The 24,607-nt window shown below is 35.2% G+C and overlaps 1 protein-coding gene across 2 annotated transcripts; it reads left to right on the top strand.

Moving 5' to 3' along the window:
• Nucleotides 1-3,658: 3,658 nt before the first annotated feature.
• On the top strand, nt 3,659-24,111 carry LOC117336089. Of its 2 annotated transcripts, none has more exons than XM_033896464.1 (2): nt 3,659-4,027; nt 20,156-24,111. In XM_033896464.1, exon 2 carries the CDS (start codon nt 20,820-20,822, stop codon nt 22,332-22,334), a length of 1,515 nt encoding a protein of 504 aa, XP_033752355.1. In that variant the 5' UTR covers nt 3,659-4,027; nt 20,156-20,819; the 3' UTR covers nt 22,335-24,111. The 2 variants fall into 2 exon arrangements, with proteins under 2 accessions (XP_033752355.1, XP_033752356.1); XM_033896465.1 differs by lacking the exon at nt 3,659-4,027 and adding an exon at nt 14,925-15,209.
• Nucleotides 24,112-24,607: the final 496 nt, after the last annotated feature.

Genomic DNA, 24,607 nt, shown 5'->3' on the forward strand with positions numbered 1-24,607 from the left:
CAACTGGGACATGTAGATAGGGCATAACAAAAAAATATCTGCTGCCCCCATTGCATGATTCGTAAGAGGCGACTAAATATGGGAAATTATTGTTTTCTTTTCTTCCTCGTCTTCCTAATATTTCCTTTCACACCGTCTAGGTCCTGTTAAGTCTAGATCATGTCCCCTGTCCGAGACATGTCATACACTGAAAGACCGAAAGGCTGCAATTACAGACACTAAACCCATAAATGATAACAATAATAATAATATCAAACACAATATAAATGGTTGTTCCTACCCTCTGCTTAATATTCCTAATTTGGGACTGGGATGACTGGCTGACCCGATGTCACCATAATGTGATGTAGTGATAAAGATGATGATACACTCAATAAGTAAGCACAGAAAGGCCGTTATGGAGTGATCTTACAGACCCGTACCTGAACCAGGGTAAAATGTCGAAAAGACGGCCTAACAAAGAAATGGGTCTAAATGTCATTAATTCTAGATACATATTCGATAAATGGGTCTCTAAATGTCAAATCAATTCTAGATACATATTCGATAAATGGGTCTCTAAATGTCAAATTAATTCTAGATACATATTCCCTTAATGGGTCTAAATGTCAAATTGATAATAGATACATACACCATCACCTTTCCCATATTGCTAAATGTTTAAGTGGTTAGCCTTTCTCAAAGTAGAGGAGATGCTCTAGCGCATATGATTACGTATATTTTGTCGGCCAAACTGTGAAAAATATATATTACGCCTGATGAAGGATAACCTTGTAAATGTATATATAAGATATTGTATTTTGTTGTATTGTCCATCCAAAATCTGAGTCATTTAGGGCCATCGGAAGAGAACAAACGCGTTCATTTATGATATCTGTAGAAATGCAGCTTTACACACCAGTAAACAACAAAAGAAAAAAATATTCAATTTCACATTTTGACCGATTTTTTATTAAAGATACTAAAAAACAAAACAAACAAAAAACAACATAAAACGAAAGTCAGGAAACGATCAGCGTCATTCATTGTGATGTAACAACAGGACAACTGATGCAATAGCAGAACAGCTGATTCCAAATATGTATGAAGGGTGTGAACTGTAAGTGGTAAATAAAATGATTGCACAATAACCAGTAATCTCATCCTTTTTTATTCATTTCGTACGTAATCAATTCATATGTTCGATTTTTAAACTTAAAACAAAGCACAATTGCGTGTAAATTATTTCTTTGTTATATTGATAAAGACTTATTGAGAAAATCGTATTTTCACTATATCAGCATAAAAAAGTACTCGAAAACATTCGTCAACATGTTGCCAACGGCCACTTTATACTATAGCCAGTATATGGTTATTTTAACAAGTATGGTTAAATAAATCATTTGTTTATACCGACGATTTAAATTGTCATTAGACAGCATCCGAAGACTTTGGATGACATTTGTGAAATTCCTATTGGCTTCAGCTTCAGGAGTTAAAGCTCGCATCCGCGAAGTAATGTTTGCAAACTCACAAAAGTGAGAGTTTGATATAGGACAGGGAAGTTTTAACTCCTTCTAACATAAAATTTGGTTTGAGACATTTGTCAAAATTTACGTTGGGTATTGTAAACGAAATCAGTGGAATGTTTATCTATCAAGGCCAATTTTATGTCGTAACAATAGGTCTTTATCTTTCTCAGCCTTCGTTGATGTAATATCTTTCCGGCTGTTGAGTGGTTCACTGTTGATGTATGCTTATGGACATTGATACTGTTTAAACGACTGAAATACGCTTAATAACAATGTTTAAAAAAAAACTTAAAAGCTCTCAGAAAATATCATGAATCATTCAGAATAGAAAGCCTAAACCTTGATCGGCGGATATTGATATACATGTATGTTACATCAGTAAGCTACATATAGACGACACAACAGAAAGGACCTTCTAGTGAATTCATTTAAAAACTGTTACCAATGAAAGCTCATTTCCCTTTATACTTACGTCGTATTGCCATTGTTGTCTTAACTACGTAAGTATGTTTTTCTTTTCTTCTTTCTTTTTTTAAATAAACTTTATGGCAGGAACATATATCGAGGTTACGGTCTCGACGAATAGTAGTCCAACATCTACACGCCAACATGAATGGTAGTTTATTAGCTTCATAGTAACGGCCAACATAAGAGACTGGTAGTCTGTCAGCATCAAGGTTATAACCAACATAAGGGACTGGTAGTTCATCAGCTTCATAGTAACGGCCAACATAAGAGACTTGTAGTTCATCAGCTTCATAGTAACGGCCACCATAAGAGACTTGTAGTCCATCAGTTTCAATGTTATAACCAACATAAGGGACTGGTAGTCCGTCAGCTTCAAGGTAACGGCCAACGTAAGAGACTGGTAGTCCGTCAGCTTCAAGATTATAACCAACATAAGAGAATGTTAGTCCGTCAGCTTCAAGGTAACGGCAAACATAAGCGACTGGTAGTTCGTAGGCTTAAAGGTTACGGCCAACATAAGAGACTGATAGTCCGTCGGCTTCAAGGTTACGGCCAGTATTGTCCACCAGTTCCAAGGTAATGACCAAACTCAGAGACTTGTAGTACTCCGACCATAACAAAAAGACCGTTATCAATAACTGGTATTCTTTTAGCATTATCTACCCGGGAGTATTTTGATTGAGTAGGATGGTGAATTAAGGCAAACAAATAACCTCTCCTACACCATGTCACCTTTTTTATCTGATGTAGACTCATAAATGATCCTAAAGTCCTAAACAATGCCAATCCCTAATAAATGATCAATAATCGACAATATTTTTCCGGAGTTTTACTAATAAGAAAAAGATAATCTGAGTTTTTTGTGTTCAAGCTAAGGCGACCTTATAATGTCACCCAGTTTGATAAATTCTGACACAAAATACTAATCTATGAACTCGGTTTAGATTAAGGTTCTCTTTACATACCACGTATTGATGGGTGACCAGTTGTGATCAACACATTACGGTAACTATGCATGGAAATAATAAACTTCCAACTTCAAAGTAATAGTTTCTAGCTATAGCTATAGAGTACATGAGGAGTAAGAATACGTTTTTTTTAAACATGTATTCAACAGAGTATAACTAATCTCTTATTGAACTTTTGTGAAAATAGTGAAAACGATCTTCTGTCATGTAGGCCACTCTAACCAACTTTAATATCCGCATTGCATATTTTCAATGTTCTCAAATAATAATAATCAGACTGATTTTTATGTGACTTACCAAATGCAGGTTTACTACTGTATAATTTGAATTATACCATGCGCCTATAATAATTGCAAATACCAACCAAGAAAACAATGTTTAATATGGAAATGTTCTAGTCAGTTGAGAATAATGACTCCTTAAGTCAAAACAGATGATGGTTTATGTATAATGTACAAAAGTCCCCCACATAGACAGTGCAGTCAGATGGCGTTTACGACATGACCTACCGTCACTGTGAGATCCCATAGAGTGGGACCGTATACCCGTGAATCAAAGTAAATGTGTCGGATGGAAATCACCCGTGTAGGTGTAAAACACTCGGTGTTATATATATATATATATATATCCTGTACAAAAGTTGTATGGGAATTAAATTCCTTTGAGAACTAACGCTGTGTGTACCGGGTCTACACGTCGGTAGGAGTGCTATGCCGGTTGATTGGAATGTTCATTACTACTCTATATCCCATACAGCCCTGTGTACTATAAACAGAAATAATTTATGTAAAGCACTCGTAGCTAGTCGAACGTGTCGCACGCCAGAAATAATCGAAGGCTGTTGTGTTTTCTGTGATAATGGCCAGGTAAGAATTACAATGACCTAGATTCACCTGGGGAAGAACACGCAGTACTATTGGTATTGGTAGAGTGGCTGGTGCCAGCGCTTTTGACCTGTGTAATAATACTCAAAACGTCTTCTCGTGTTTCAAATTCCTTCGCTTTGGATGCCACTTGATGCCACACTGATGCCACGCTGTACGAAAAGAGTGGTTTATCATCTGCAATAGGAATGTTTTGGTAAGTCTGAAAAATGGTTTTGGTTCATTCATCAAATACTCGTATCGTGCTTAATATAGATGAACATCTTGTACGGTTATATCTTAAGACCATTCATTATGTCCTGAAATGGAAGGCTCCTGTCAATACGTTTGTCATGTCGCATGACTTCAACAACGTGATCGATACCATCATTGTAGTTAGCGCCATTGTTACAGAACATCGAGATGCGCGTGCCACTCACCTGTTCTAGTATCACGAATTATTGTTGAAATATCTCAGGTATGGAATCGAGGCATATCGTTCTCTATTGATACTTAATTAAATTGGGAGATTATCATTGTCAACAAAGCAATCAACTTTGACAAATCACAAATTAATGTCAATATATATGAATGTTTATTATATGCTTGTTTTAGGTTTGTGTATACTTTACATGATATTTCGATATTCAATTGTATGTAAGTTGGTGTATTCTGGTCTCAATGCACACAGATTCAAAACTTATATATGACATGTCGAATTGTAACAAAACGGGGTAAATTTATATAGAATATATACAAGCATTTTGAGTTACCTAGTTTCTTAAACAGAATAAACATGCATTTTGTGTTAATCCTTTCTCAATCCAAATAGTTCTAAAAATATCACTGCTACGGATGATCTTTGTTTATTATACATTTACAATAATTGTATAAAGTGGTTACCATAATTGTTAACTAAATATAAAACCGATTCAGGATCCTACTCACGTGATCAATATATATAAGTGCACTTTTCTGAAGACTATATATGGATGGGCATGCAGAACATTATACTATCTGTCTTCAATTATATGGCTAAACATGATACAAGCATGATATTAGTACAAAGCTTCGTAAAGGTGAATGGGATCGCGAAGGGATTATACGTGTTATTATGTACAGTTTTATACAGTTATATCTGACCTCGAAGAATTTTAATTCATAACTTAAACTCCTGGGAGGATCTTTAACGATTTTCTCAAACATGCCACATTGAAAGGTTTAATACCTGGCCAATTTGGGATTTAAATATCGCCGTTGTGCAGGATTTATTTATGTATGCGGGACGATATATACCGGTGTTAAGCGTTCATGTATACATTGGTACTTATAACATACCCGATGTAAGAGTCAAATTATCCCTAAGTGAGGCATACAAATTGATTATAATGATTGAATGATATTTTTGTATCTTTAAAAGGTTTTTCATATATTACATTCATTGGTGGTTTTATTAACTAAATGGGTTGATGTCATGATGGCTTGTGTTATCTGCGTGAACAAGAGGCCTCAGACACATAGAATATACAGGGGATATGACAATTTAATTAAATTTATGATTTACGAAACGTGTTTATGGCAGGTTAAAGTGGAAGATTGGGAAGATTGTAGAATGGTGATTACATGCCATGTATATTTCTCGTAAACATCCTTAAAAGGATCGTACAGACTGATGCTACTCTTAAATGTCACTTTATACTGATATGCAATTGCAATTAGAAATCTGTAATGCATTAAAGTGATGACGTTGCAATTACTAGTAACACACTGGCAACATATATGACCAAACAAAACACTAATGTGTAGTTTAATGTCTTTTATACCAATTATCGAGTATAATGACACAAAATGTATGGTCAGTGAGGTTTATATGTACATACAGTGAAATGCAATAATACATATATAGATATTTTTGTACTATATATAATAGTACTTTATATCTGTGGTGTCTTTTTTCTTTACCTGCAAATGAAAATTCGGAACATATTGTCCATTAGGGAACTCGCATGCTGATTTTCTGATTTTTCTCTTTTGTCGTATGCATATATGGTTGCATTTCTTATCATCAATATAGATAGGACCGAAGCTGGAGCTATCTGTCTAACAAATATCTGGATCTACACATACTGCGGGCTCAGTTATACTTGTGTGGTACAAATCTCGTAGGATTATGGTTACCATAACACATCACGAGGACAACACGAACAATTGACAGTAACCCTTAACACAATACAGCAATTAATCTATACGATTGTGTTGGTCGAGTACATGTTAGCTAGCTTTAGAGTCTGATTTGACTTGATCGTGTGTCTGAGTGCAGCTAGTTTCAGGGCTAATCTCACGTGTTTGTTGTACCATATTATTAATAGTTCTCAGCCATATCAAATGAAAACCTGTTCACAGGTGAATCTTTATCTCAGTATCTGTATCGCAAGTAGGCCTCTTTTAAACATATCAAATATACAGTACTTGGTACTTGGTAGTATTATAATTGTTTCTGTCATTGTTTATTTTGCACGTTATTGTATCAGTGTTGAATGTTTAATATAAACACTTTGGAAATTTCCCTGTCTTATTCTGAACAGATCATTCGTGGCTATTTGTGGATACATCCTAATACAGCCTTGTTATCTCCTACAATATCTTTATAACCAAGGCACGTGATGTCACGATAACACATTTGTATGTGAAGACCCGTGGGATAATCTGATTGCCTTTAGTTAATATACCTGCTTTACATTTGGCATGTTACACTTCATATTTCCTCTTACATGTATATTTTATACATACACATCAATCTGTTCAGGAAGGATCGCTCTCAGGCTTCCTTGTTCACATTTTCCTATTGTATTGATAATCTATAGAATGAAATATACGGAAACAAAATATATACATGATGTATTGAAGGGGAATTTTATGATGGTACAGGCCAACGTGCATGTTATATGATATTTTAATGCTAATGACATTTATGTCTGGATCCATTGCAGTCAAACAGCAAACAACACTTATTGCCGCCTTCCTTGAAGGACCTATAAAGTACATTGCCTGAATTGACGTGATGCAACTAATTAACAAACCTCACAACAACCAGTAGCAAATAATGAGCTGTGTCACAGCTATATATAAATAATTATAAACATGTCCAAAAATGTCCCCACGTATACAGCCGAGTCGACTGAAGAACTCGGTGTAAAGTATTTTATCCAATGAAAAAATACAGTGTCAGTACTAGGACTCGAACTAGTGTCCTACTATTAGACCCCTAAGCACCCATCAAACATCCAACTTAGATGTCCCTACCTTAATTGAAACGGCACACGTTCCGGTCAGAGCAATCTGACAAAAGAGGTAACCCAAGTCAAGCTCATTTATTTTCTAATAAAAACGCACTCGTTTAAAACCCTCGTAAATATAAACAAATGTCTAGGGTTACCATCCACACTATACGCGTCGTGTGCTTCCTATATATAATTTACAGAATTTTATTGATGATGATACTTAAATGTCAAACCTGAAGCATATATATATTATCACGTATTAATAAGTATGAGAATAACATCCGGTATGATACCGATATTCTACAGGGAAAACATGTATAGTACTTCCATTTAATGAAGGTACATTTCAAGAAAAAAAAGTGTTTGTGCCAAAAGGTCATAGCGTAACGCATTGTCCAAAAGGCACATAATTAAATAACAATTAATTCAAAATGGATGTATGGAAATATACAAGATTCCTAATAACTAATGTAAAATTTGGTGTAAATATAAAGTCTAGAAATCGGGAATAGAAGTTAGGAAAGGAGAATTGGTTTAAACAGAATTTTTTTTCACCATATTGTTATGTCTTCACGATTGATAATAACGTCTTGTAAATTTTGAATGGACTTCTCGACTTCGAACTTCTCCTATATATAGCATCTATTAAGATTTGATTACAGAAAAAAAGTATTGTTTTGTTTAGACATTAAGGATATATAAAAGGTGTATCAAAATAGGCACACATTCCAAATCTTTTTATCAGAAAATCATCGACTTGTAATGAATAGAAAGTACTCTACTCTACTTTCTAGCTAGTATTAAACATCACAATGTCCTCACTGTCGGTATGTATTAGTGTTTATATCTATAACATTGTGTGTCTGATTTATAGAGTAGATAGATTCCAATATATCATTGGGAAAATATAATATATATAACTTTCATTGTGCAATGTGCTTCACAGGTTGAGTGAATAACATCGATCACGGATGTAAACAATACAACAGTAAATCAAACATGCCGACCAACTTTTATTTTAATTGTATATATGTGTGTATGTTAAAACAAATAGTACGTAAAACGACAACATCAGACTGAGATATGCTTTGTTGAATTGATTATTTAAATTCTCCACTACATGTATAATTTTAAAAGTCGATGCAGCTTCTATTGGGCTATGGAACGATATATATTCTCAAATCTACATTAATAAATACTTTGTATTATACAGTTGTTGATATCATGTGACGTTGTATTTTCATCTTCAATGATCAACGAAGCTTTCAAAATACCCCCATCGTAATAACACTGAATAAATCGCAGCAGAAAGCAAGTTTCATACATTCATATCTTAATAACTATATGAGCATGCATTGTATCGCTTTCATATTATGGTAGTTTTTTAGCTGATTGATCTTAATGTTACGAAATCATACAAAGTGTGTCATCCATACAAAAGACCAGACGTCATTTGTCTACGAAAGAATTGTGAAACGCAGGGAAATTACTCTTAGGCATATACACCGATCTAACGAACCCAACAATGTAATTTTAAATTCAAAGAAACTTATATAACGGGTACGTGCTCAAAACACCCTATTCAGCACTATCATTTTCAATCAGTAGTTTCAATAGAATAAAACTAGCCAATCTACTTTCTATCTTCTTCTGAAAGGAAAAGAAAATAATGATAAAGACAATTTTATTTCACTCTTTAGAGGACATCAAACGAATACAGAATAGTGAAAATAATGAAACGTTCTGTAGGACAGTCGTTACTGACTGTTTAATAAGACACCTTCATATAAATCAATAACTGTCCAATCCTAGAATTCCGTACGGTAATTGATGGTAAACAAGTCACTAAATGTGCTCATTCAATGTGAACTGTGTCAATTACGATAAATCCCTTGACGTCCTATGTTATTTATACATTCTGATAATACATATTGCTTTCCTTTATTATGATCTTTTTTTTCCTCAAATACAGATTTTAATTTTAACTTTTTTTTTGTTTTTTTTTGTGCATTTTACTTGTTTCCGGAACATACTGGGGTGATTAATTCGTGGTAAGTGCGTCATTTGGGACGATTTAATTACCACGTAACACAGGATTATATTAAGACATGTTTGTAATGTCTAATGCTGGCGCGGCAATGAACTTTCTCTTTACATCACAAAGCGGTTCAGTGAATTTTAAGAACGAATATTTTACAATTAATACACATCAATAATAAACAATTACATTGTATTTACTGTAGGCCCACCTCCTACTATCGTGGGTTTGTGCTGAAAAAGTGTTGTTTCCTAAACAATCGATCAAGATAACTAAAGGGTTACATGACACCTCAAATATGAATGCATGCAAAAGCTGCCGGGAAATGATACAAAACTGATTTACGTCAAGTAAGTGTTTCGTCCTTCTAGGACTTGTCAGTGATGCTAGGGATATCATACAGCTGTTTTGTCCTTCTTGGACACCTCAGTGATGCTAGGGATACAATGCCGTTGTTTCGTCCTCTTAGAACTCATCAGTGCCGTTAGGAACATCACACAGCTGTTTCGTCCTTCTAAGAAACATCAGTCATGCTTGTGGCATCATACAACTGTTCCGTCCATATAGGACTTGTCAGTGATGTTGGAAGCCAAAAGTGTGGAAATCCAGAAGTGATGTGAGATAAATCAAAATTGGCCCAAAGAAATGTTAAAATAGAGATCTGAGTACCCTTGATATAACTGTTATAGCAAGGAATAAAGTCTGGAATAGCAGTGTTATATTGACATGCTTGAGTCAATGAAGATTATTATGACACTTAAAAGGAAAGCGGGTTAACGACCGAGAACCATTGATTTATCGTAATGAAGATATCACGGAGTTCTTTAGTCGACTTTCTTAAGCGAAGTGTGTCCGGTCTGCATTTTTTTCTCCAAATCACCGATTCAAGTCCTTGAACCTTACATGTGGCGACAGAATGAGTGAAATATTATATTCGACTTCGACGTCATCGCTTTGAAATCCGGTAGTCGAGTCATTATACGCTGTGGAATGTTGAGATCCTAGATTGTTTAAGTCACTTTTGGCATCATCATTCATTTAATCGATATACATCAACAGAATGAAATCTGAAGTCTTAAATATGAAAATTCGATGTTTGAATTCTGCTTCTTTAAGGAAGTCATTTCTAGTTGATATGCCGTATATACCAAAAACGTGCACTTTGCCTAAATATGATAGTCCTTGAACAGTTTAATTAGTGTTTGGGAAATTCCATGCAAAATTTAAATAATGACATAGACAAACATCGACAAAACTGGTATTGGATTGATAAGATACGAAAAAGTGCAGTAGGCATAGCATTCTAACATAACTGGAGTCCTTTAGTATACTTATAAGAGCTGTGTGGGAGAAATGTTTTATGTGGCCATTTACACTGTATCTCAAAAGTTAAAGTTGGGACGTTGTACTAAAGGAATTTCTATTATAAAAGGTGAAGGACACGTTTATTCAAAATAGATTTACCGATACACTGTTGCAAGCCAAACTTCACCATTGTCCCGATCACGTCAAGATTTGCAAGGTAATGGTACTCCTATTGAAAATAAGGAATGCGTCATGACCATGAGTAATAATTTGGATAATAAATCGGACATTAAGGTGAAATAATTCCTTGGAATGGCTTATCTTCTCCATTAAAACGCCTTTATTGAATATCATTACCTTTCAAAAAAGGACATGAAGGTATAAAGTACGAAGAGTCGATTTAACAAACAAACAGTTTATCATGTCGCTGGTTTGGAAGAGAAGTTGAATAAAATATACATTGTAGTTATATCGCTGTATTAATGGACGTGTGTATTTTATATTGTGTATTGGGATTGTTACGAAATGATGACATTGTTTTTCGCAAATACATTCAAAACGATGTGTATGAACAGATAGATTCATTCTGCTAATTCCAAAATTGAGGCATTGTCAAGGGAGACATTCGGAGGGGGAAAATGATCAAAAAAAGGAAAAGAGATAAGATCCCAGTCTCCTTTAATGAATCACACAAGGTTGGCAGCAGGTGCATTTATCATCCTCTACCAACAAGGTAGGCCAAGAGGATGACGTATATCACGTTTAAATACTACGATAATACCTATAGGATTTGTCACCATTTGGCATATGTTGTATGTAAACTGTAACCAAATGTTGACCTATGTGACGGAATCGAATCAACAAAACATACCGTAAAATTCCCTATTTAAGGAAATTAAGTTACTTAAACTTGTCCATATGGAACCATTAGAGAATTTGAAGAAAAATTCAGTACGTTTTCTAGTTTTCTTTAAATTCTTCGAATGTGATAATATTTCATGGTGGAAAATTTTAGATTAAGGAATTTCTTAAGTCGAAGAACGTTGATGAAACTTGGTTCAGATAAGATTGTTTTTCATTTTCGATGATGGCATACCATCCATGTATCTAATCTAAGCCATAAGAAAGTATATTGTGTGTCGAGAATACCGATGGCCGGTCCGTGTTATGTGTATAGTATTTAAATATGAGGTTCTGTATCAAAGTAAGAGGATATTTATTTTAATAGTTGACGGTTTCCGGTTTGCTTTGACGATAACTTGGGTAGGTCTCAATAGTGTATACATAATGACTAGATCAGAGTCACGTAATCATGACAAACTGCCGATATCCTCCAGGGAATCGTGTGGTGATGGAATATGCTGTTGTAGTACAGGATACCATTATAACAATGTCCCGTGATCAATCAGGTGAATCAATACTTTGAATAGATTGAATAGATTTGTATCGTATTAGACCTAAAACGTAAACACATTTCGCGCCGTTGTTTCATCTTCCAGATATCAAATTTATGTAAAAACATGTTTTGTAGGGAATGATTTTGCCCGGATGAATTTTGTAAACAATAGCGATCGATCGGTAATCGATAGTGTTGTTTTATTTATACCTTTATGTCGTTGTTTTATTGTACGACGTAAACCTGATCATATTGATCTATTAATAAGTATCCCTAATTTCCATTTCAGATCATCCGTATGGTCTATTTAGACCACGTGATGTGATAGCCTTACTCTACGTATCCTATATATTATGCATTATAGTCCCTATACGCACCCTGTGTACTAGTTGAACGGGTACAGCATCGATCAGTCCCAATTGTGGATGTTAAAGATGTATATATTAGTATTTGTGCAAAGATTTGTTAGATTTTTGTAGCAAAAAAATAAGCAGGTAATCAAATTTATTAATTAAACTAAAAAGAAAGAAAGAAAGAAAGAAAGAAAGAAAGAAAGAAAGAACGAACGAAAGAGCAAAAAAGGCATATGTACATATCAAATAAACACAGAACAGGGACAAAATTTTGATAATAATAATTAGAAGCACACAAAAACAGTACAACGCTTTACGGCCGATGTAATTTTCTCTCTTTGTCCAAATAGTGTTGTTAATCTGACAAGGCTTTTGTCTACACAGGTTCACGTACTAAAGCTACACATAGAGTCTGGGTGTGTAATACTTATCTCAGCGTGACAGTCAGTACAAAATCTATAACCGTGTCGCATATTCATACATTTTCAGCTTATTAATTACAATGACGCCTTCATTGTCCATAATAACAAAAGTTGATTTTTACAAGAATATCTTTCCATCTTGCCACGTGTTGTGATAACTATATTCAAATCTGAAAAAATCTTAAACAAAATTACTTGAATTATCTGCGTTTTCGTTGAACGTCAGTCGGAAGGCGCAGTGAATACCTGCCGTTCACTAAGGCGGCTGGGGTTCGAATCGCAATAGGATATTCTTCCCGGGTACCCCGATTCCCTTGCTAAATTGTGACCCAATGCCGGGCTTTCGCTTCAGCCGATGAAGGTAATTAATCTAAGTAATAATACGTTTCATTATTGTTCAGAAATGGTTTATTCGTGCCTGTTGAAGACAACATGTACTACTGAAAATTAAAAGGTCACTCTAGCAGAACTAGTTGATAATATCAGCTGTACGAGGTACAAGGAGTGGGCGTATTAGCGGTACATTAAACACGCTTTCTGTTAGTGGGATTAACAAAGGGAATGTTTTACAGTGTGCAAAATCCTTTGAGTGCATAGAACTGTTCAAAAGCGCGTGTTATAGCTGCAGGTTAATATGTGGCTTTGGTAGATTAAATATAGCATATAAGGGTACCGTGTAAGTAGCATACATTTCAAATAAAAAAAACTGCTACACGTTTTGGAATCCGTCTCTTCAAAATGACCGATTGGTGGAGTTCATGACTTAAAGAAATGTCCATGTTTTCTTTATTGTACTGGCATATTGAATATTTTACTTACTAGTCGTACAAACCGATGGCCGTCGATCAATGTTGATTTACCGACTTAGAAGGTAAAGTTACAGAACAAAGAGTATATATTTACATACACGTCAAACTGTGGATTTCAAAGAGTAAATCAATGAAACCAAGCGTAAAACATGTCTGCTTGTTAGCTGGACGTTTTTGTCTGGCTGCTTACTCGACCGCCAGGGTCTCTTTGACAGAATTCAAAAATCTTTATTATAAGAAACCATTTTGGCTAATTGGCACGGGACGACCAATTTTATTTTGAAGGGAATCAGCCAATAAATCTACACTACGATGGAGGTGTGTCCCCTTTAAAACTTCCCCAATATTTAGAATATTTTAAAATGAGCATTCTGGATCGCGTAACAATTACTGGCACTCACTAAATGGTTTGTTTAATAGTCTTTACTTAATTAACTATAACAAACTAAGTGTATGAAAGACAATCGTTACTATTTGTATTGGAGTCCTTCTACTGGCACGAACGTATTGATAACCTGCAATTACGTGTAATTCGATAACAATACCTTGGGACAATGTAATGAACATTATCAGATACGTACAATGGATTCACTCGGAAAACACTCTCACCTATTGTGGTACTTTCAATCAGTAAATCTAGTATTTAACTGGCATGTAAATTTGGTGTGTTTACGTTAAGCGGTGAGAGCTGGATTTATATCTGTCCCGGTAATCCCAGTTTATAAATGTTTGATGTTTAAATCCCCGTCCAGTCTATACATGATGTTGATTTTTCAGTCTATAGGAATATCATGAAGAATGAATATGAATCATTCGACTTGTCGTTCCTGTCGGACCGGGATTAGATTCTTTTGTTTCTATTTTTATGTATGGGACATTTGAGAACTCTGCGAAATCCCATTGCATGCGGAAAAAAACATTCATTTTTTCCTATTTCAATTTCCGCCTAATTCCTTCCCTATATCTCGGAACCTTGCATGTCTTCACACAAAAGTGATGTGTGCATTTACCTTCGGGGGGGGGGGGGGGGGGGGGGGGGGGGAGGGGGGAGTGGTTCGCTTAATCGTAAACAACTGTATGGTATCTTCTAGATCGCGGCCGCTCTTTTAAACCATATGCGAAAATGTCATCTATCTAACTATGTTCCGATCTATGACCGTCTACTTTAACATATTTTGTTTACGAATTTGTCAAACTGGAGTTTGATCGATATTACCCGACATTCATTCTAACAAATATTTCCTATTGCCAACAATAGAGCGTCATTTTACAATCCCACACAACTATACAGGTGTATGACCCAAATAAAGCACAAGTTGTACCTTTATTATACAATGTACAATAAAATAAGCAAAAAAGCAACCTAGGTAAACAATTAATAGTTTATAGATATTGTCACAACAAACCTTGCTATTAACATGTCCCAAAGCAGTATAATCAATACTATTCAAATTCAGTCAACCGGAAAGACTATACCACGCGTTCACAAGGCCGTGCGTACATTCTTAATGACAGAAATATAAAGCATTGGTACAAGGGTATTGTCAGGAGCGCGATTCAAGTGGAATACACATGTATTTTTCACCAAACCGAAAATAAATCATATATATGTACTATACGGAAGAAACAGTTTCCCAGACTGACACGTGTGTGTTACCGTGATGTGATCGTGTCTGGTTATAGTGCGTGAGAGATCCAGACTATCATGTCCGGCTACCGGGTGGAATTCGCCATATCAAAGTGTATGTTCATGGGAATATAAATACACCAGGTCTTCGTACTCCATGGCTTCTGAGTAAGTAGAATGTGTAGCTTTTATGCAGGTATAGATTATATATTTTAGATATAAATGCATTAATTTGAGTATATTTAGCATAACCGATTAATACACAATCATTATTCACTAGAGGCAGGTTGTTTGTAGCTTATAAATGTACACAGTACTGTGAAATCACCACTTCAAATAACATACTCTATACATACAAATATATATGTGTGAGTGTGTGTTTGTCGATAACGGTAGATAACTGGTCTATTTGCCAGCGATATGGTTGTACAAAAGACATAAGTGAACACATGTGAATGGTATCTTTATAATATACGGATTTAGTAGTAGATACGGGTATACCGAATATTAAAACAAACTGTATGATTATGTTATCATCATTCCAAGTCTCCTTAGAGTTGCTGGTTGTGTACAATGATGACTCCAGAAGAAAAAGGTAGGAACTCTAAAATCTAAAATATTTAGTCACTTGTGTACTACTGGTCTAACCCCTTATTATAATCGATTTGTTAGTCTTAGAGACAAACGAGTTCCTCTATAAAGGATATTTGTTTGTGATTTTAATGTTATTTCATTATCATGATACAGCCCTGAATGCATTTTTAGATATCGATTTGTATCTGTTGTAAAACTAAACATCAGCCGGTCACGTTTGATTTAATCATCTGCGTAATGATGTAGTTGTTATGGTAATATCCTCATGATAGTTTATCATTACACGAATACACTGAAAACTAACATTATCTATGTGTGGTATCTATGTATACTTTTTTTTAAGTTTTGAAATGCCGTTTATTTAATTTCATTTGCAAACTCATAAAGCACTGCATTGCGGAATACAATTCTACCTAAAACCAAACGAACTAATACATTATGTAGGTACTGAGCGTGGTCCAGTGGTCGCTAGAAACAAACATTTTGAATGGAATCATTTTAGATGTTTAGAAAAAAAGAAATACATGATGTTGTTCCGAACGGCGGGAGTCGTCCTTAACTAAGGTGAAATTATCATCTCTCCACAAAGCGTGTGTTGGGGATAGGAGAGGATACAAAACTTTGAACTGAGCGTTGATTGTGTTAGAAAATAAAGCGATCGAGTGTAAAGTGCTGACACGTTCTGACCATTGTCATTAGATTGTCAGCCAATCAATACATACCTAATTACGTACACCACATACCTGTACTGGGTGTAGAGCTGTCTAGTACGTGTCCGGACCTACACAATATCCGGACTATTGACCAGCTGACCACTGGGGGTCCGATAATTCCTGTCACTGTAAGGTCATCACTGACCATCAGCTGCAGACTTTTTTTTCTCAAAGTATGGTTAGCTTTGAGATTTACTCTACATAATTTGAGTCGAGTGTATATTTTTGTCATTAAATCGTTATTTATAATTAAGAGCATCGTTTCCGAACAGGTTCGTATTAATAGTTCTGATTTTAGGAAATGTTTGAATTGATTTAAAGTTTCTTTGAAAACACATTAATGGAAGCAGACATATTTCAAAACTTATAACACTAATATATATAAACACTAATGGTATACACATATGATCCGATCCGGAAATTGGAAAATCGACATCAGCTAGAAAATAAAATTTACAAAACGCTCGTATATATCTATAAGCAACGTACTGTAATTCGTTTTGGTGGGGAAATATTTCAAAGAGACTGAGCTGGTATTGGCTTATAAACGTCACATACGTCAAAACCTATAAATGGTTTATCAAAATTGTAGGAAAACAAAACAAAATGTTCTTTTACACGATACCAAAGATATTTTGTTTTACTTCAATAAAACAACGGGCACACCGATAAAGGTGGTGATCAGCCTCGTGGTCCATTTTTGTCGACTGTACCCGTCTTTTTGACTTGTCTAGGAAAAACGCAAGTGTTAAAATAGAGTTTATCTTTAGGTTTCGGGTACGTTTCTGTGTGTTTCAGACAACACATCCTAGATTTAAAACATAACTTCAAAATAGGAGAAAACACATGTCTTCGGAATTTGTTAAAATATGAGCTGAAAAAATGATGACGTCATAATTACTCTTTTTGTCGTCATTGATTGGATTATCAAAAATCAGGAAGTCTAGGTTTTTGTCAAGATGGATGAAAAACGGAAATTCATTCTGACGTTGTGAATATTCTTTAGAATAGTATTATACCCCGGATAAGTATCTTACATAATACAGTACACAATTGCTACTAAATCGCTACCTACCAGGTTATTTGATACGGCATCATCAAATACCGATAGTTGTACATGTATATTAGTCAAAAGTTCAAATCACTTGAAAATGTCCTTGATACACAATATATAATGTATATTGTTCATGGGGCGCTGACCAAAGGATTTAACATCGCATTTACGCTCCGTATATGACAAAAGTCAACGAATTTACATTCACGTGTATGGTACAATGTACATGTACCGGTACGTGACGATGGGGGTCAACATTGGATTACTAACGTACTGTATACATCACTTTATTAAATACTTTCAATAAGCCATGTTATATCATGTTAGTATATACTATCAATAATCCATAATACATCATGTTAGTATATACTATCAATAATCCATTACACATCATGTTAGTATATACTATCAATAAGCCATTACACATCGTGTTAGTATATACTATCAATAATCCATTACACATCGTGTTAGTATATACTATCAATAATCCATAGTACATCGTGTTAGTATATACTATCAATAAGCTATAATACATCATGTTAGTATATACTATCAATAATCCATTATACATCATGTTAGTATATACCATCAATAAGCTATAATACATCATGTTAGTATATACTATCAATAATCCATGAAACATAATGTTAGTATATACTATAATTAAGCCATAATACATCATGAAACATGTTCTTCATGTTGGTAAGTAGAACTGTGAATAAACTTTGGTTATATCACAACTAGTGTTTGATTTGAGCGTGACGTTTTTGTGACTATACTCTGTCACTTTCATCAGACATCCAAGTCTATTCACAAGTCATAATACAGTACCAATGTTTCCATTGATTGAATATAGACCAATTACATGCTTCTAATTTATAGAATAAAAGATAAAAAAAAACATAACACGAATTCCACATAAACATGTTGCATGCATGGCAACTGTATTGTGCCTTGAAAGGAACATAATGTTCAGTTCTATCTAAAGGTTCTTGTCCTATTTTGTGATTCAACACCACTGAAGTTTCTTCTTCTCTCAAAAATACTCAGCCGATGATCCCTGTACCAAGCGCCACATAATATCACCCTCTATAAAGATTATGTGTAAGAGTTTGTACGTGTGGATCCAATGGCATGATTCATAAAAGGTGACATAATTTGAGATACATATCTCTTCTCTTTTTTCTAAACACATTTCTATTCATTATCTCTCTTTGACTTTGATGATTTCCCAATTTTGACCTTTGAGTTTTCGCCATGGTGTGGAAGTCTACCGGTTCTGTCCACTGTAGGTCCTGACATACGAACGACGTTACGATGGTACCTGTTGACGACCATCACTGAAAGAATTGCAATTGTCTTATTCCGGTGTCGGATGAATGGACCAGGAGATATGTTATGTCAACATGATATTTCAGTATGACGATGCTATAAAACTGTTCAGTTCATCCAATTTAACTAGTTATCTTCTTTAATCATGAATTGACAAGGCCTCTAATTATAACTATCAACCAACACCACAAAATTACTATCGATTTGCCTCTTGCCTCCCCACCACTCTCAATACTACTCTCTGCAAGCGTCTGCTTTCTTTTTCTCTTTCTTAGATATATACACAGTTATTAGACAGAAGGTACTTGTAAACTTAACATATACATATCAATAGTCTTAAAAAAGAAACATTTCAGGGAATAAAAAGAGAAAAACAAAACCCAATCAAATATTGATGGCCCATAGGGTTTCCACAAGTACTGGTGTGCTAGGCTTTGTACAAACAAGCTGAATAGTCACGACCATGTATCGTATCTTATGACGAGAGTGTCATGCATCGATTTATCATTGCAAGATATATTGACGGGTATCCTTCGGGATTAATAGCTCCATTCTTTTATTCGATACTTATATAAACAAAACGTGAGAGCGATACTTATTACGGCAAAACCTACATATATTTGTAATTTCAAGTTAGAGAGTAATTATGTCTATCAGGAGTAATTAGATTTATTGATTCTTTGTCAAGAGGGTTAACTAGATCAATGAATTCTGATAATATTTAGCACGGCATGAATCATTGTCTTTTTTATCAATTAAAACCGCTATTGCGTGCTTATATTAAATCTATCCAAAAATATATTTTGGATTTGGATTGTTTGGTTCTGAAACTTTCAGCTGGTATATTCTAGAAAATCGGATATCAATAACTAGAAGACCGGATATCAATACTGGTAAACGTAAAACCCAGTGTGATAACCTTGTTACAAGCGTCAACGTCACCCTGATCAATATTCGATCTGCTAGTAAACAGGCTTGACTACAAGATACAGTGCTGAATCCGATAAGACTAAAACACGCCAGCAGACTATTTTTTTAGGGAAAACATTTCTCTGTTTTGTCCTGCCATGGATGTAAACATCACTAGAATAAAGTATTGATCTCCGAGGGTTGAGCGCTGCCATCATAACTCTTCACTTTCTAAAACACTGTATATCGGAAGAGCTTGAAGCAAGATTAACCAAAGAAACCCTCAAAAGGGACACGTACAAAATGTACATGTATTGTTGATATATAAACGCAATGATGTTATGAACAGTAACTAAAACTTAAATCGTATATGAACCAGGTTAACATAGTTAATACATTTATAACAGCAATAACATGTCATCTTAAACACAAAGACACAAATACCGGACTACGGTAATGTTGTAGGTGAACATATCTAAAATCAATAAAATGACAATATCATGTATTTACAGATAGACGGATGCTGATAGTGAAAGATGGGCCATAAAGTCAGCCGCCATAAAAGTTACGCGGTATGCCGAGTCGACGGGACTTCCCGGGCAGTACAGAGTGATTCGGCAAAGCGACGTTTATGGCTCCCAGCCGAATACAAATTCAAATAACCATGGAAACGGTGGAAGTCACCAGAGTCATAACCTTGGAGTGACTGCAGATCGGAAGTACGTAACGTCTATAAATGATATAGGAAGTAAGGGCATCCGGACACATCAACATCAAGCAGAAATCACCCAAAGCGAGGCTTTAACTGCTAAAGGTAAACCTAAACCAAAAGCAAGAAAAAAGAAAGATATAAATTCGAATGAAAAAGCAAATGGAGATTTATCTAAACACGAGCAGCCGCACCCAACAAAACGTAAAGATTCACCAAAAAGGGATACAGTTATAAGGAAATCGAATGGGTCCATTATTCATGAGAACTCCACATTAAAGCAGGGATATTCGCAAAATGGACATGATTCACGAAGTAATGGGACTTCGACTCAGGAACGACCACAGAGAGTTTTACCACGTGCAAGTCCTTCAGAAAGAGACGAAAGTAAACCCAAGGTTACACCACGTGCAACTTCTGCGTCAACAGGCGAACGTAAACAAAGAAATATCGTACTTTCTAATTATATGGAAGGTGATACACACAATGAAGTAATTAATCCGATATCCTACCAACAACCTCCTGCATTATCTACCCCTGCATTATCTACACCTATTGTTGATCCGAAATCGCGCGATGATGAACCAATTCCAGTTTCAAATGTCGACGAATTGAAAATCGTCCCATCCGAGAAAAAACCTTACCTCGATATCGATACATCAAATTCTAAACTTAATGGTGAGTCGACAACTCCTAAAGCCTGCAATGACGCAGACATTGTTACGTCACATATAATCGAGACTGTAACACCACAAAGCAGCAGTTCAAACAGTGTAGCAAAGGACTGTGAAAAAGGTCATCATACACTAGTCAGTGTTGTCGTACATCAGCCGTTCACAAAACCGGAACCAAGTGCCGTACCGGTGGTGGTTCTGAATGGTGACAAAGAGTGTCTCTCCGATCATGAGGAGATAAAACAAGAAGACCAGATTATGTTGGATGATGAACCGGTTAATGTCGCTATGTTTGAACGTGCGAGCAGCGTGAGGAGTTCACAAATCAAGAAATCTGTAGCATTTTCTGACGATTGTGTGGATATCGAACACGACCTGAGTCGAAGTTATTCAAGAAATGGATTTCACAAGAAAATGGACACAGTATACGGAACTGCATTGAGGCATAATGATGGAGATAAATGGGTTACTCTCGACGGCAGGGACGCCACAGATTTTGCACCTATTCAGCGTCAAAAAGTTCCAGGACAAAGCATATTGAAAAAATCAAAATATCCATTAAATGAAGTTCCTACGCTAGATTTAACAGAATCTTTGGACAAAAGTTCAAATGTTAAAGCAATATTAAACAATAGGAAATCTGATGTTGATTGGGACCATATTGAGGACCATTCGAATCCCTACCCTCACGGCATGGTGCCAGTTCCAGCCACTAGTGGTCGGATGAAAGGATATCATCGACCTGAAAACGCAGAAATGTCTCGTATTAAAGCATCTAATGGTACGCTGGCGGATTATATCAAACAAAAGTCGGTAAACTCTCATCAAGCACCGAAACAAGTTCATTCAAATTCAAACTCGAACGGTGTGACCCAGAATAAAATTACACAGAATGGCGGGTCAAGGCCACAGTCATCACGTGGTCACGGGGGTGATATGTCTCCAAGGTTTATGACAAGTCCGAGGTCATCCTCGGCCGATCCGAGAAGTCGAGCTTTGTCCCCTTCCCGTGTTGATACAAGGGGGCGTGTCGTGTTACACGATGGACAGTCGCGGAAGGTTGTTAACGGTTATGTGGTTGACCCAGCTGTTCATTTCATACATAGCCCACGTGGCCAGGAAACTGCCATTATAGATACTAGATCTAAAAATAGACATGCACACCCTTCACAAAAACAAAATGTTAAGCTTGTGATCAGTTCAGGGATGCAGAAACCATCCAAGAAAACACAGCATAAACATATTATGGAACAACCAAAACAACATCGCAACATGGTCCGACAGCAGTGGATGGTGGGCAACCTGTGATTAAATTAGAGCTGGTTGACGTCATCTTCTGACAAATTGAATAACAGAGTTGTGTTTATGTTCTGTTATATGCTCTGTGACATGATGTACACGTACATTGTATATATGGATCGTAATAATAACATAATTATCGAGCAAAACATTGGCATGGTCTTTGAGACTTTCACTATTTTAACGACAAGAGCAATTATGATTTCAAAGCGTAGCTAGAATATGCGAAATTCTAAAACTATTACCAATTTCAGCATTATGTTTGTATCTGGTATTTCAGAAGATTTTCCGTGTAGTATATGAGTCATCGCTGTTGTTTTATCCAACATAACAATGGTCACATTACGAATACATGCAACTGTAATTGGGAGTAAATCTGGGGTTTAACAGTTTATTTTTTATGATTTAATTGATATGAATTGTATTATTGCATGAATAACATACGAACTCTATAGACAAACAGATAACTAGTGAAATGAATAGTAATACGAATCTACAAAATTAAGAAAATAGATATCGCATTTTAGTGTGAATATTGTAACAATCCAATATGAATGGTGCATGGGCTATGGACAGATAGTATATAACGATTCATAAGATTCTATGTCAAATTTTGTTTTAGTACAGTATTAATATAATTGAATTTGAATTTTTGATCGACCCGTGCAAATTCTGTAAATATCTCGTCTTATATATGAAAGAAGGTTTTATAATACAATATCAATAATACTTTACATTAATATTGTATACTTATAATACCTAATCACAGAATATGTATAAGCAAACAAGAGATACATCACATTCAATGACAATGAGATACATGTGTTCATGTAATAAAGGGGAGCAATGGAAATTATCCTGCTCGCGCTGAGCCTCGAGCTAGCGCTGTAGCATCCTCTATACGCCAGTGGAAGGTATCAGTATTTCATGGAAATATTGAAGGCTCAGTAACCGCCATCGTACGGATAAAGAGACATGTTTGGTCCTTTCATGTACTTCAAAGGGATCTCGAGGTCGCCAACCTCTTGGTTTTCGCTCGTCTGTAATTTTCAAAAGGAAATGCATCAGCTTAACGATTGGTCAGATTTGTTTCCCCAACACCAATCAAATAGCTTGTCGTGTGGCTTCGATTGTGTCGTGAAATATTCCATGGCACAGGTGTGAAAATACACAAAAACTATAAGTACAAAGGGTCCTCGTATATATTTGTTATTATTAATTTAACTAGTAGTTTGAAAGATACTAAGACAGTGCCATTGTTCTGTTTCGATTTGCATTGTATATAAATATTGATTTCTCGGTATATCGTACATAGATATTGTGTTCTGCTGGTCCTGTATTGAAGTGAGGCCACGTGAATTGTGATATGTATGATATTTGTTTAATGTGTTATCAAACATCCTCTATCATGCGATGGTTGTTAAGCCACATTTATTTTACTGTGATAGCGATCTGTGATATATTAATATAAATAATGTTTATTTTTTTCAAGGAGGGAAAAACGTAGATGTTGGTTAATGTAGAAAGTTTAATGTTAAGAATTAGTATAACAAAAGAATATTATTACTGTATCATTGTCTGTTCAAGGAACAAAGTTGAATTTTACACGATAGGAAATTGCAACGTTTGAAGATTGTTTGTTTATCTGTGTTGCAAATTCATGTACTGTGTTTTCATTACGCTTTACTACTATATTGTCATTTTATGGTGCAAATGAGGATGACACCTTTCGTTTGAGAAAAGATAATGACAAAATTAGTAGATGCATGTGACTTTTTTAACAGCTAAAATGATGTATTTCAATAATCCACTGGATGATCATCTCGCTAACATATTTTATTTTTCATTTTAAGCATTACATATAGCATTATATATTGAATATTAACTGTTTTCAAATCAATTGATGCATCTGACGTTATTTGCGCAAACATAATGCCCTTATGTTCCATTGAATCTCTGTTCAACGATAATGATTTTCAGCAATAGCCATTTTAGGAGACCAATATATTTCGTTTCTGCATATGTTTTCACACCATGTTAAATATTTTATGAGACCGTCGTTAAGACAATTAATCTTCCATATCTAAGATGGTATCTGAATACATATTTCGCTGCATTAGAAAGAAAAAATGTAATGTTCGCTGTTCAGTTAGTTCCACACGAAATGTTTACTACCAATTGAAGCAATATTTACATCATGCTGTCTAAAGAGACTAAATTTTCCAATAAATGAGGGTCCATGTCATCAAATATTATTACTTATTTTTCGCTATTACCTGTGT

Source organism: Pecten maximus, chromosome 10 (genome assembly GCF_902652985.1).
Source record: "Pecten maximus chromosome 10, xPecMax1.1, whole genome shotgun sequence".
NCBI classification, from domain to species: Eukaryota; Metazoa; Mollusca; class Bivalvia; order Pectinida; family Pectinidae; genus Pecten; species Pecten maximus.